This window comes from Arvicola amphibius, chromosome 3 (assembly GCF_903992535.2).
Source record: "Arvicola amphibius chromosome 3, mArvAmp1.2, whole genome shotgun sequence".
NCBI classification, from domain to species: Eukaryota; Metazoa; Chordata; class Mammalia; order Rodentia; family Cricetidae; genus Arvicola; species Arvicola amphibius.
This window is the reverse complement of record NC_052049.1, coordinates 25269596-25283300: the sequence shown is the minus strand read 5'-3', so window position 1 is coordinate 25283300 and position 13705 is coordinate 25269596. Positions and strand designations below refer to the sequence as shown.

Genomic DNA, 13705 nt, shown 5'->3' with positions numbered 1-13705 from the left:
CCCAAATGACCCATGGGTACAAACTTTGAGTATGTTGAAAATTCAACATTGTCATTTGAGCTAGAGGAACTTGCTATCCTGCACAGTCATTTTAATTTGTCCTATTCAGACAACTGTTTAATTATTTTTATTTTCTTTTTTATATAAATTTACTTAACTTTATTTTATGTGCATTGGTGTGAAGGTGTCAGATGCCCTGGAACTGGAGTTTACAGATAGTTGTGAGCTGCCATGTGGGTGCTAAGAATCAAACCCAGGTCCTCTGTTAAAGTAGTTAGTGCTCTTAATCACTGAGCCATCCCACCAGCTCTTATTTCTACTTTCTAAACGTATTTGTAACTCTTCCAGTCTTTTTATTGATATCACCCCCGTTCCCCCAGGTCAGTGGCTATCTGTAAGACTTAAATGTTCTCATCTTGACACTCTTAAAATCTGTATAAAGCAGAGTAAGCTCTGAATTGCCCCATTTCCAGGCAAAGGCTCACTCTATCCCTTTAAATACTTTACATATAAATGGTCAAATTGTATTGAGTTGTCTAAATTGTCACAATGCACATCCTGTTTATGAGCCAGGCAGGGTCGCACTATGTAGTCTTTTTTGGCCAATTTTCCAAGGGTTAGGAAGGCAGTTTGCCACCCTAGCCAGGATTTCCTTATTCTCTTAGCTTCATCTTTTGATATTGAACTCTATGCATATCCATTTCTCTACTCAATATGGTGTTTCCATCCAAAGCAGAATTCATTCCTCCATCTCCCTATTTAAAGGAAACACTAAAGCTCCACCTGTATAAATCACACAAGAAAGTTAGGGATTTAAGCTCTCACATAAGCTAGGTGATTTTTATTTATGAAGCTTCGTTTTACACTGTTTAAAAATCACATGCCTTCAAACTATGTCTTCTTGACCTCAAATCTAACACTTAGAAAAACTCAATTCCAGTTTAAATCCTCTATATCAAAGTTTAAAAAATAGAAAACAGTAAAAATACAATTTTTCATTCTCCATTTATCTAATAGTATGGCAGATACCATAAAACATCTGGAAAAAGTGGGGTCTCTTTGGAAAAAAAGCAAAAGCGAGGTTTAGTCATGAAGTAGCCTACCTTTCCAGCTTTATCAGGAGGCTGAATAAAGACTTTCTTGTACTTACCTTGGTGGTAGGAGCCTCATGCTGCTCTTTAGGACTAAGCTGCTGTACAGCATGCGGTGTCACATCCCTCGTTTTCGTCTTAAGTGTAAGACTGTTATAGCAAAAACGGCACTTTTAGAACTTGGGGCGGGGCAACTGTGGATGTCTTGAAATTATGTGTGCGATATTGAGTATGGATTAGTTCCATTTCCTAAAGAACTTTCCTAACTCATCAGATGCCCAAAAGGCAAATGGAAATGGAAAATGCTTAAGATAACCAAGAACAAGTGATTTCTCAGATCCCTCCCTCATATATCCATATATATTTTAAAACTATGAAATAAAGAAATTCAGTATTTGGTTCAGGTTTTACAATTTTTTTCTGTTTTGCTACAAAATCTAAATCTGAGAACGCTTAAACTGATAAACTTATGTTGTCATTTCTTAATGGAAAAAAAGTGTAAAATTCCAGTTGAATAGACAGAAAATGACTATTTTCAAGGTCAACAGAATAAACATCACTGAGAAAAGGTCCAAGTGAAAGGCTTCAAGTCCCATTCAGCAGGAAGCACAGCACACGGGAAAATACATGTCAATCACAGCCCGAAAACCTGCTTACTCTATGGAGCAATGAACAACTCAGACATCCACCTGTCTTTGGCTGCAAGTGTTGGGATCCAGTAGCAAGCTTGGTATTTGTAGCTCGAATGCAGAGGGACAAATAACAGGGCTATTTTCTGAAAACTGGATCTTGCTCACTGGATCTCTAGGGCACCTTTGTTGTTATACAGGCTCAAGCATTAGAGAACTGGATTATCTCTGAAACCTACAGCTTAGTTAAGAAACAGATAAAAACCAGAGGATAACTGTAGCCCTCCATTTGAAGTAAACTGCTTTCTTAAGAACCCAATAAAAATTTTCTTTATAAACACAATTTACAAATGCAACGATAAAGACACACAACCCCCCCCCCCCCAAATATGAGGCTGGATTTTTTTTTGGGGGGGTGAGATTCTATTGTTCTCAACATCTGTCTTGAACTGGGCTCAAATGATCCTCCTGCCTCAGCTTCCCGAGAGTTGGAACTATAGTTGCTCATAACCATAACCAGCTAGACAGCTGGAAACTGAGCACTTGGTGAGCATTTGCTAGCAATGAGTATTAAAGATAAGTTATAAACGTGCCTAGGATTTTCTCAAATGCCTGTCTCAGGGGATGCATGGGGGGTTTAAAAGTAGGCTGAAATTCAGTATGTGAGATGGGGCACTGGGTATGTAGAGTTTCTTCTACCAATTTTTTTTTTAAAAAAATTAAACCAAAATTTCAATGAGAGAGGAGGGAGGGAGAGAGCACAACACCCTACTTTCAGCAAGTAAGCCATGCATTACTGATATTTTCAAAAGGAAGAGGTTTGATGGTAGCCATCCACTGTCAGGGACAGAATCTGGGACCTCAGAAACAGGCTACCACTGAGCTACACACTACACTGCGCAGAGACGTCTGCCCTTATTTTCTGAGACAGGGTCTTGCTGAGTTGCTTTGGTTATCCTCAAATGAGATACTCTGCCTCAGTCTCCAGAGGAGATGAGATTAGATGAGCTACTTACATGGTCTTTTTTTTTAAAGTATTTATTTATTTATTATGTATACAATATTCTGTCTGTGTATATGCCCAAAAGCCAGAAGAGGGCACCAGACTCCATTACAGATTGTTGTGAGCCACCATGTGGTTGCTGGGAATTGAACTCAGGACCTTTGGAAGAGCAGGCAATGCTCTTAACCTCTGAGCCATCTCTCCAGCCCCTTACATGGTCTTTAATGACCGTTAAAATCAATACATTACACAAATTTGTCTGGTTAGATCTGTCATATCCAATTGTCATTCAGTTATTTTAATCCAATTTCTCACAGAGGTATATTTAGAAAAAGAAATTTAAATTTAGCAAAACTCAATGTGCAATAAATATACCTCCACCGATGAAAGTTACATGGAGTATTAAACATACTCACCAAAAATGAACAAACTGCAAAACATCCAAACAAACAGGTGCAGGGTCCTCCCCCCTTTACCCATGCTAGGCCGACTATGTCATGGAATAACAGATACTGTTAAGCTTCGCACATTAGTATTTGATGGAGGAATTGGATGAGTTTTAAATCACACTTTAATCTCAGCACCAGGGAGGTGGCACTGCAGTGACTGCGCTAACGAACAGAAGCTTATTCGTTTGTCATTACAGGTTCCGAAGAGCAGCTCACCTGGATCTCATCCTAGTGACCCAGAGTCTTTCATGAACCTGAAAGTGAGGGGAAGGAAAAGGCCAGTTCCTCCATTTACTTCCTAAGTTAAATTCTGAGAAATCCATTAGGGGACATTCAGCTTGAGGGGCTGAGGAGATGATAGCTTATTTAGTAAAGTGCTTGCTAAGCAAGTATGAGGTCCTGAGTTCGGATCCTCAGCACCCATCAAAGAACCAAGCACAGCAGCCATGGCCTCCACACACATGCCCATGCATCTGCACATGTTAATAAGCAAACAAAATTAAAGGCAAAGCAGCTTGACTTACCTGTCTTCATCAGACAAACCATTCAAAAACCTGGGGTTTGAGTAACTTGCGAACAGTCAAACAGCCACAATGAGTGAAGTATGCTATTTTTCTCTAAAAACTGTTTCTTAAGACTACTGAGTTCTAGGAAATTGTACAGATTTCTGACTTTTCTGCCATGTATATTTTCATATGGGCAGCTTTTGGAAACTAGACATTCTTTGCTAGAATAGTAAGAGAAAAGGTTTTCTTTCTTTTTCTTTCAACAGGGACTTACTGTGTAGCCCTGGCTGGCCTGGAACTCACTATATAAATCAGGCTGGCCTTGAGCTCAGAGATCTCCCAGCATTTGCCTCCCAAGGGCTGAGATTAAGGGCGTTCAACCACCATTCCTGGCTCCAACAGTTTCTTTCGGAGGGGTGCTGCAGAAGACACCTGATGAGGACTCACTCATGCCAAGAACACCATCTGGTCTTGCCCCTGTGCATTCCTATACTACCTGTAACTTCAAGTCAGTACGAGTTACTTATCTATAGTAGTTAATCAACAAAGCAGTTTAAGCCTGAGCTTTGTAAATCCCATATGCTTGAAGTTTAATTTTCTATGCTTGACTACCAAGGCCTTAACTTCAGCGTTATCACTTGAAAAGGTCACTGGCTCCATTCTGCTTACATTACTAACAGCTTAGAAGTTATGGAAAATCTCAGTAACTAGTGAACAGGAACCTACCTCTGACCAAGGAAACAGATTTATTCAGGAATCTGCTGTAAGGATGAGTTTAAATAGGATTCCTCACCAGGTATGTGTGCACATGGGAGGGTGAGATGGGGGACTATGGACCAATCTGTCAGCCTGGGCTGTAGTTAGTTCCATGCCAGCATGGACTCCATAGTGATACAATGTTTCAGAAAACAAAATCAAAGTTATTGTACTCCTAGGGAGACCAGATACCTTTGAGGAAGAAGGGTTTCTTTTCTGTAGATTTCAACACTGTTGAGACTGAAAGCTCTGAGCCTATCATCCTCATCTACAAAACGGGAACAAAATATTGTAGGATTTTGTGAGATGTGAGAGATAGCAAGCATCGCCAGACACAAAGCACTTAAGAGTTGCCTTTTAAACTCAAGTTTATTTAGTATTCTCTAGGCGGGACTTTTATATTTTCTCTAGATGGTATTTTCCCCATACTGATAGACTGCTGTGCTTTATAAGCTACCTCAAGTCTACTTTAGACGTAAACACTCCAGGGAAAACCCACTCTAGTGCACAGTGAAGGGAAGGAAGGGCCATGCAGCTGGGGGGAAAAAACAAACACAGCCTTCAAGAAGGCGTTCTCAAAGATCCCACATAGGAAGTAGAGTTTGGAGGTATTTTCATCATCGTGTTTAATAGGTGTTCACAAAGAGGAAGTCCGTGGCAGTCACTGTTCCTCACAAACTGAGTACGTTCATTTGCTTGCTGGTTTTATAAAATTTAACATTTTAGAGGTCATTTAAAAATCAGTACATATAATAGCCTCCCAATTTAGTTGAAATATCTGTAGTAACTAATCTATATGACAATTGTTCTGAAAACATGTATAAAACTTTTAGGCTACAAAATGAATATCCCAACTAGTAAAATTACTCTCAGCATTAAAAAATAGGGTGTCAAAATGTAGTGTGTTTAACTAGGAAGTGTCACACTTAGTCAACTCTATCTCTAAAATAACATGGCGTCACTTTAAGAGAAATGCGGTTTTTCCAAAATAGCAAAATTGTTATCTTTCCCCATGGTTTAAAAAATAAGTATTACCATCATGACATCACTAGAAAGAAATGGAAGCATACAAGGAATAAACTATAGTTTCTTTTATATCAAAATGTACTCTTGAAAATGTGTTTGGCACAGTGCTAAATCATATATAGTTAATACTAAATATTGCAGGATACAATAAACCCTGGAGCTGTTTACACCCTCTTATGGGAATGAAAATAATAGATAGCAATTATCAGAAGTCAGCCTGTACAAACTGTATAAACAATATTTTATGTTCTGCTTTGAAAACCAATGATATAATAAATTTTACATAAAAGACTGCAAAATAATATAAATGGATTTAAACAGATCTTTACAATAAGAAATTCAAATGGAAACAGACAAGTAACAAAGAGAAGTAAAAAAATTTATTGCAGTATTCGCTCCACCAGACGGCCGGGGCCCTTCTCGTACTGTTTTCAGGGTGACCTAATACAACAAAATCTACATTTACAAAAGCTCCTTCTGCAGGTAGGCCACAGGTACTGCATGCTTTGTTCTCGACAGAATAAATTATATGTCCAGGAGAGTCTGCCACTTTACAGCCTGGAGAGACAATGCTTCCCTGGAAACTGGGCTAAGCTAAAGAAAGCCATCCGCTTAGGTTCAACTCCAAGAACACTTTATTAAGAACATTAACAGACTAATTTCCAACATTCACTTGTTTATTTTTTAAACAGAAAGTTTTTTCCAAGATATAAACAATTTTGTTAAACTATAATACAGTGGGAGTAAAAACGAACCGAGAAACGTTTCTGCTGCACAACAGCGAAGGGAGCTCCCACAGAAATGTCTGCCCAACATTCCTTCCTTGTTCCTGCATCCCAGGTTCCACTCTTCAAAAAACTGATTTTTTTTTTGCCAGAATGTTGATATTTCAAGTTTTTTTGCCTTTTAAAAAAATTCCTGTAAATTTGGCTGCATGTACAAATTCATTAGCTGGAAGTCCCGTCCTTGGCGGCATACAGGGATCGTAAAGTCTGAACAACTTTATTAGTCAGCTTATTAGCACTCGTTAGAGCAATTTTTTTGTAAATAATGTCTGACTCTTTAATAGTGTCTACCCAAGGCACCAGTTTGCGGCCATCGCGGCGCTTAGCCTCCGTCCAGGAGCCACTGTAGGAGCCTGCCATCCACTGAACACTGAAGCCACTGCTGGTTCTCTGTACTACTCTTGCAATTTGTGGTCGGTCTTTGTACTTTGGACAGCAGATAGCGATGACATCCATGACGTCAACACTTTCATTCATCTGTGCTGCCAACTCCGTAGAGTCTGAATTTCGTTTTGACCTTCTCAATGACTAAAACATTGGGAGGGGAAAAAAGACCAAGTGTTACACAAAAGAATTTTAGTGAAATTATTGTTTTTATTGCTTTTAATCCCTTGACGCCGGGAGTTGGGATTTCCCAGCACACTTCCATTGCCGGCAATGAGACGCACCGTGACCGCCAGCGCCAAGGGGTTAACATATACTTGTAAAACCATATAACTTTTAATTTGTACCCGTGTCTTTACTCTTGATATATAAAATTATATGTACATATAAACCATAAAGCTACATAAAACTTAGCAACAATAAAAAGGATAGCACACATTAATACAATCCAAAAAATTATTAACCCTTTATGCTGGATAAATCTCATTTCTGTTTTTTTTATTATCTTTTATGTTAAACTTTCTACAAAAGGATGTATAAATGGTTGAGTAGAGAATCTCTATCTACAAAATGTTTTGTTTGATAAGTATTACATTACTTGGTGTACATTTAATAGACTGACATATATAAGCACATAAAAATCATTTTACGTAATACGCTGGGAAATACGTTGACTCCTCCTCCGCCTCACCCCTGAAGTGCCTCCTCCTCTATCCTCCCCATCACTTTCATCATCTTCTGTCTCTGCTGCTGTGTTATTTTTAGGGCTGCCTCCTCCAAGCAGCGAGGTAATTGCTTTGTTCCGAGCATTCGTACTGGCCGACACCTCGCCTTCCTCTTCTTCTTCATCAGGGTCCAGGTGTTCCATGAGAAGTTTAAACTGAAAAAGGATTGAGAGTTTTAAGTAGATAGGCAATGTGTTTGGATTGGTGGCCATGTGATCCCTCTCCTAGTTACTCCTCTCCTACGGTTGTATGAAAGCACACAGACTGCACACGACTGTCTCATTAAAATTTTAGGCAATGGGTTTTCTGGCTCAAGACCCAAGTTTGCTGGAGGTGGGTCCAGGTCACCGAGCATTCAGGTGAGAAGCATGGACACACACGCTATCTTTCAGCTTTCTGCTTGCCTTATGCTATGTCAAAAAAAATGATGAATAATTTTAAAAATTAAAATAATTTTTAAATTAAAAAATTAACGTTTGAAAAGATAATAGTATAAAAACAATGGTATTCATTTGTGTTTGGTTAAAAGCAATAACTATAATACTCATGTTACTCTAAGAAAATTATAACAAAAATGTTAGGACAACATTCTTTTTTTTAAAAGAGATTTGCTTATTTATGTTTTTAAGTGCTCTGTCTGCATGTACATCTTTATGCCGGATGAAGGCAATGGAGACGGGTGTGAGATGCCAGGTGGATGCTGGGAATTGAACCCTGGTTCTCAGGAAGAGAAGCTAGCGCTCTTAACAGCTGAACCATCTCTCCAGCACCCTAGGACAGCTTTCTAAACATATTCCAAAAATAATATTTTAAAATTTCATTGTGGTAAAATGCACATATTAATTTAGTACTTAAAGTATTTTAGGTACCTTCACTGCTTCGTACAGCCATCACCGTCTTCCATCATTTAAAGAGAAGCTCTACTCCCTAAACCTGGCAATCTTGATTCTTATTGTCTGTATCTATACATCTGCTGTTATTTTAGGTGTGCTTTATGTTTATAGCTGTTTTCAAGCTACCCATACAGTCATGGCTGGACTCAGTGCTGGATGAAAGACATGCACTGCCACTCAGGGGTTTGCTTATTCTAGAACACATTTTTGGGAGGGGGGGGTTGAGACTGGGTACCAAAGCTTGCCTGGAACGTGATATAGCCTAGGTTGCTCTTGAATTTACAGTCCTTACATCTCAGGTTCCCATGTACTGGTATTACAGGGAATCTGCTAGCAAGCTTGGATCTTTAAATACATCTTAAAAAGGTGTCCTTATATATTTGTTACACATACACACACATACACACACACACACAGCATCCAAGCATATGTATACTTGGATTACTCATGTAAAACTGAAAGAAAAACGGTGTGGGGCACACCTTTAATCTAAGCACCTAGGAATGCAGAGGATTTCTTTGTGTTCAAGGCTAGTCCAGTTTACATATCAAGTTCTAGGACAGCCATAGCTAACACAGATACCACTGAGAGAGAGAAAGAGAGAGAAAAAGGAGAGAGGAGCAAAGTAGCCGAAGAAGGTAAGAGGACGACTAGTCATGGTTCTAACTTTCAAGATTGTAATCGTTTACAAGGCAGTGTAGCTACGCTGCGGCGGGTGCAGCGGGAAGCCAGCCCCGACGGCCGTGGTACTCACGTCCAGGTACTGCCTCACTATGCTCCTCTTCACCTCCTCCGTTAGCTTGGTGTTAGCCATGTCGCTTCGCAGGAAGTCCAGTGTTTGTTTGGGGTGAAAATGAACCCCTGTTTTTCGGTTAATGGCTTTATCATATACTTTTGCAGATTCAGATGGAGAATATTTCTGAATTTTACTGTTTTGGAAATACAAAACCAGTTTTCAAAAACTTCAGGCACATACTTAAACTGATTCTAGTTCTTTCTTACTTAGTAATAACTCAATTTTTAAATCATATGAATTTCAACTAACAAAAAGAGAAAAGAAAAAGCAAATATTAACATTGATCTTTAGTTTTCATCATAAACTATATTGACAGGGATATGGAAAAAGATACCTGGCTCAGGAAGCAACAGACCTAGACAAATCCAATTACAAGTAGAAGGCATTATTTTAATGATATTAGTTTCTTGTATCTAATTTATAGACAGTAACTATGGCAACAGGGCAGCTTTCTTACAAATGATCTTATCTAACTGGTTTGCCTGCTGCTAACTTAGTTCTTTTCTATAAAAAGAAATGTCAACATCTGTGTGTGTTTGTGCGCACGTGGAGGTCAGAGGACAAGTCAGAGGTGTCAGTTCTCTCCTTTCACAGCATGGCTCCTGGGAACTGGACATGGCTCGCCAGGTTTGGTTGCAAGCACCTTTATACATCACGTCATCTCAGTGGTCTTACTTCTTTTGGTTTACAACTAGTTTCAGATGATGAGTAACTGTCTGGAACTCTTTACAACTCCTTATCAAGACTTTACACTGTTTAAAATTATTCTACATTAGTTACTGATATCTTACACCCAAGTATTTCTCTTAAAAATCGGGACTTCTAGGGCTGGCAGCAGAGCTCAGGGACACAGTACACACCTGGCAAACACAAGGCTCTAGCTTTATCTCCAGTACTAGATGAACACAGTGGCCGGGTTTTTAGCACTCCTGAAAACATTGGAAGCTCCGGCTACACTGTGTAACCTCTCCTGTGGGAACAGCTGACAACTGAGAAATCTCTTTGTCCCTGACTGCTGTTAGGGATAGAACCCAGGGCTTCACACATGCTAACCGCATGCTTCATCATGGAGCTATGTTCACTAGTTACAGAAATGTTCATTTTAGCAAATGCCCCTTTACATAAAATACACTGTGCTGTGGGATTGTGTCAACTTGTCATAAGTTAGAGTCACTGGAGAGAAGGAGAAACCCTCAATTGAGAAAATGCCTCCATAAGATTTGGCTGAAGGCAAACCTGTGAGGTATTTTCTCAATTAGTGACCAATCGGGAGGGTCCAGCCCATTGTAAGTGGTTCCATTCCTGGACTGATGGTCCTGGGTTCTACAAGACAGCAGTTCAGCAAGCCATGAAGAACAAGCCAGGAGCAGCACTCCATCGTGGCCTCTGCATCAGCTCCTGCCTCCAGGCTCCTGCCCTGACTTCCTTTGATGATGGACAGCGATGAGGAAGCACAGCCAGACAAGCCTGGTCCTCCCAAGTTGCTTTGGTGATGGTGTTTTATCACAGCAACAGTTACCCTGACACGTACTCTTTCCATTTGGCTACTAATATTAATATTTGACTTGGTGATCTACAAAAGATTTTTAAAATTTGCATATATGTCTATCTGTGTGCCTCTGCCATGCACATGCAGTATCTGCTGAGGCCAGAAAAAGCTGCCAGATCTCCTGGAGGTAGAGATACCTGTGAGTGCTGGGAACTGAAGATGAGCCTTCTGTAAGAGGAATAAGTGCTCTTAACCACTGGGCCATCTTTCCAGCCCCTAATTGGTAAGTTTCTTTAAGCCCAAGGTTTCAGTGACTGTGAAATGCTCAAAACTTCACCAACGGCTTCAGACATTAACTTATGTCACAAAGCCTATTTGGGGTGCTACCAAGAGTTCTGCGTAGTTAGTCTATATTTACTCTTATTGTATATCATTTTACAATCCCAAATTTGTGAAACATTTTAAAACTAGACTGAATATGTAAAAAAGCATTCTTATGGAAATCAACAAAAAAAAGTCCTTTAAGTCTGGAATTTATTGAGTGAAGAAGTATGTTTTCCCTTCTTTTGATATTGTAAAAAACTCCAAATAATGGTTTATAGTAGATGAATAATACATAGCAATAAAACGAACCAAATCTGAACCTCCTGTGGATTTTTAGATGGGGCGCCTGTTAATGTGCTCTGAACAGAGTATGTTTGCTTTCTTACTGATTATATAAACTCACCTATCAGAAAATCCACAGAGATTCTTCAGATGTTGTTTTAACATAAGGAGTAATAAAATACCCTGGGAAACATTTGCAAATTCAATTAAAGGGGCTGAATTTTCTGGCAGACACTTCATTACTGAGTTGACATCATCTTCAGAGTCGGAATCGGAATCCGAATCTACCCGCTTCCGAGATTTCCGAGGCCTGGAAACTTCCTCTTCGCTCTCACTGGACTCGTTCTCCTTGGTAGGAGACGTTTTCCTTTCTTTCCTTTTGTCCTTCACCATAGACTGAAAGAAAGAGGAATTGTTCTGTTTGAAAAATAATAAAAGCAAAATGCCACTAACAGTGTTAGTGTCCTCCATCTAACAGCTGCGAAAAGTTTCTTCACTAAACAATTGATAAAGCCCATTGACTTTCTATAGCAACTGAGATGTAAGCCTGAAGGGAAAAGGTAGTCCTGAGACTAAATCACATACAACATCCATGCTGTCTCCCCAACCCAAACAGGCCCTCTACAATACTTAGAGAAATGATTTTCTCATAAAGATAGTAATGAAGAGATTATTATAAAAATATTAATTTGGCACATATACAAACCATTGAAGATTAAGAGCAACACTTATAATTTAAGGGAGACTATGGTGGGCTCACCCACCTCCAGATTCCATCTAAGTACCCTTTTCAAGAGTTTTTAGCAAGCTACTCCGCAACTTCCTTACATTAGTACACCCCGTTTCTCTGCACTCTGAAAATTGTCTTTGGAAGAGCTGATTTACAAGAGTGAGAGGTCACACTGAGAGAACCAAATTACAAAAGCAATTATTCAAATTTTATTTGTTAAGAAATAACAGGAGACACATTTCTAAGTACATCCTACAAAGCAGAATAAAATTAAGGGAGCAAGATAGCTAGAATTGCTAGAAAATTAATATTCTCAAATTTTATTGTGCACACGCATACCCTAGAAGTTTCCTTTAAAACGTTCAACTGATTTGAGCAGGTGCAGGGTAAGGATTCAGACTTGGTAGCTGAAGGGGGAACCAGTGCTGCTGTTCTGTAGTTCACAAGAGATTAGGTAAATGCAATTTACTTAGGTTTCTAAGGTAATTTCTCTGAGTTACTAGTTTCATTAGGCTGAGTTTTGAGTGCTACAATTTTGTAAAATGAGATCTAATTGGATTAGCAGGCATACAAAAATATTTTATTCAAGTATTAAAGAATGTATCCTGCCTAGTGCTGTATCAGGTATTTTCATAATTAATTATATTTGTACTTATAAATTGTGACAGAAGGGACAAACTTAGTGCATGCCAGCTCTATTAAGATGCATCTTGGAAGGACAAGGACATCAGTGGTGTAAGCTACACTTCAGACACGCATCCATCCACATCAATGTACACTCACTCCAGTCTTACGAGCTAACACAGTACCACAACACCAGCATCAGCAGAATAGCAATAGTCGCTAATGGACTCAAGTGTATACATGAATAAAACAAAATACTTTGTCAGTCCTTAAGGTGGGAGGGAGAAAGTGGATGACCTATCAATGGAATAGTTCAACTGAGTAGAAAGTATACATAAGCTATCTAAAAATAACATGGTTTTAGACCTGAGCAGAAATGAAACAGTAACCCACTTCTCTCAGTTCAAGCACTGCCCAGATTTCAGTAAGTTCATTTAGAAGGCATTTATACGCCTGTGGAGAGAATAATGAGAAACGAAACAATGAAAATAGTATGTTTGCATTTGGGTGGATGCATTTGAGAATAGCAATATGCTGGTGTGGTGGTGCCCGTCTTTACTCCCAGCACTGGGAGAGAGAGGCAGGTGGATCTCTGCGTTCAAGGCCAGACTGCTCTACAGGGCTACCAAGAGAAACCCTGTCTTGAAAATTGAAACCAAACAAGAAGAATAGCAATATGTGTACTTACCTCCTTGAATGACTGTAATAGGTTACTACCGGAAACAGAGAGTGTAATGTCTATGTGATGCATTATAAACAACGGCTCTTCCTGAGTCTGGTACGGGAAACAGGCTAGATTGTCTGCTATGTACAAGAGCATAGTGACTTCAGTTTTCTGCAAATTTTAAAAGAAGGTACACAAGTTTAGATAGCAGCTGGAAACCCTCCCAAAGAACTTTTACAAAATTATCACAAGGCACGTTTGCCTCAGTTAGTACTGGAGAGAGAGGAAGCCAAAGGAAAGAGAGAGGAGAAAAGAAGCAAAGAGACAGACAGTGGATGACATACATGCAAGGGTGAGGCTAGGCAGAAGCAGAAGTCACAAAAGTGACCTCACAGCCACTCTAGATTTTATAATGATGTACACCATGCTACCTCACAAGGGAAGAGCCAAGTTTCTAGTGCAGTTAAATTAAAAATCCTTTTCCTTTATAAATTATGTGAGACCTTTATGACAGAGCCACACTATATTAGAAAGCATACATATGAAAAT

General features: G+C 39.3%; 1 protein-coding gene across 4 annotated transcripts in view; it reads right to left on the bottom strand.

The window, feature by feature from the left end:
• Positions 1-5818: 5818 nt before the first annotated feature.
• Nipbl (NIPBL cohesin loading factor) overlaps positions 5819-13705 on the bottom strand; it is a 153493-nt gene continuing 145606 nt past the window's right edge. For 3 of the 4 annotated variants that reach the window (XM_038321600.1, XM_038321599.1, XM_038321601.1), the window contains 5 exons: positions 13181-13327; positions 11260-11534; positions 9002-9176; positions 7321-7509; positions 5819-6773 (listed from right to left, as the gene is read on the bottom strand). In XM_038321600.1, coding sequence (XP_038177528.1) covers positions 6408-6773; positions 7321-7509; positions 9002-9176; positions 11260-11534; positions 13181-13327 — 1152 coding nt within the window. In that variant the 3' untranslated portion in view covers positions 5819-6407. Of the gene's footprint in view, positions 6774-7279; positions 7510-9001; positions 9177-11259; positions 11535-13180; positions 13328-13705 lie in introns of all 4 variants that reach the window. The other variant, XM_038321602.1, reaches the window with a different exon arrangement.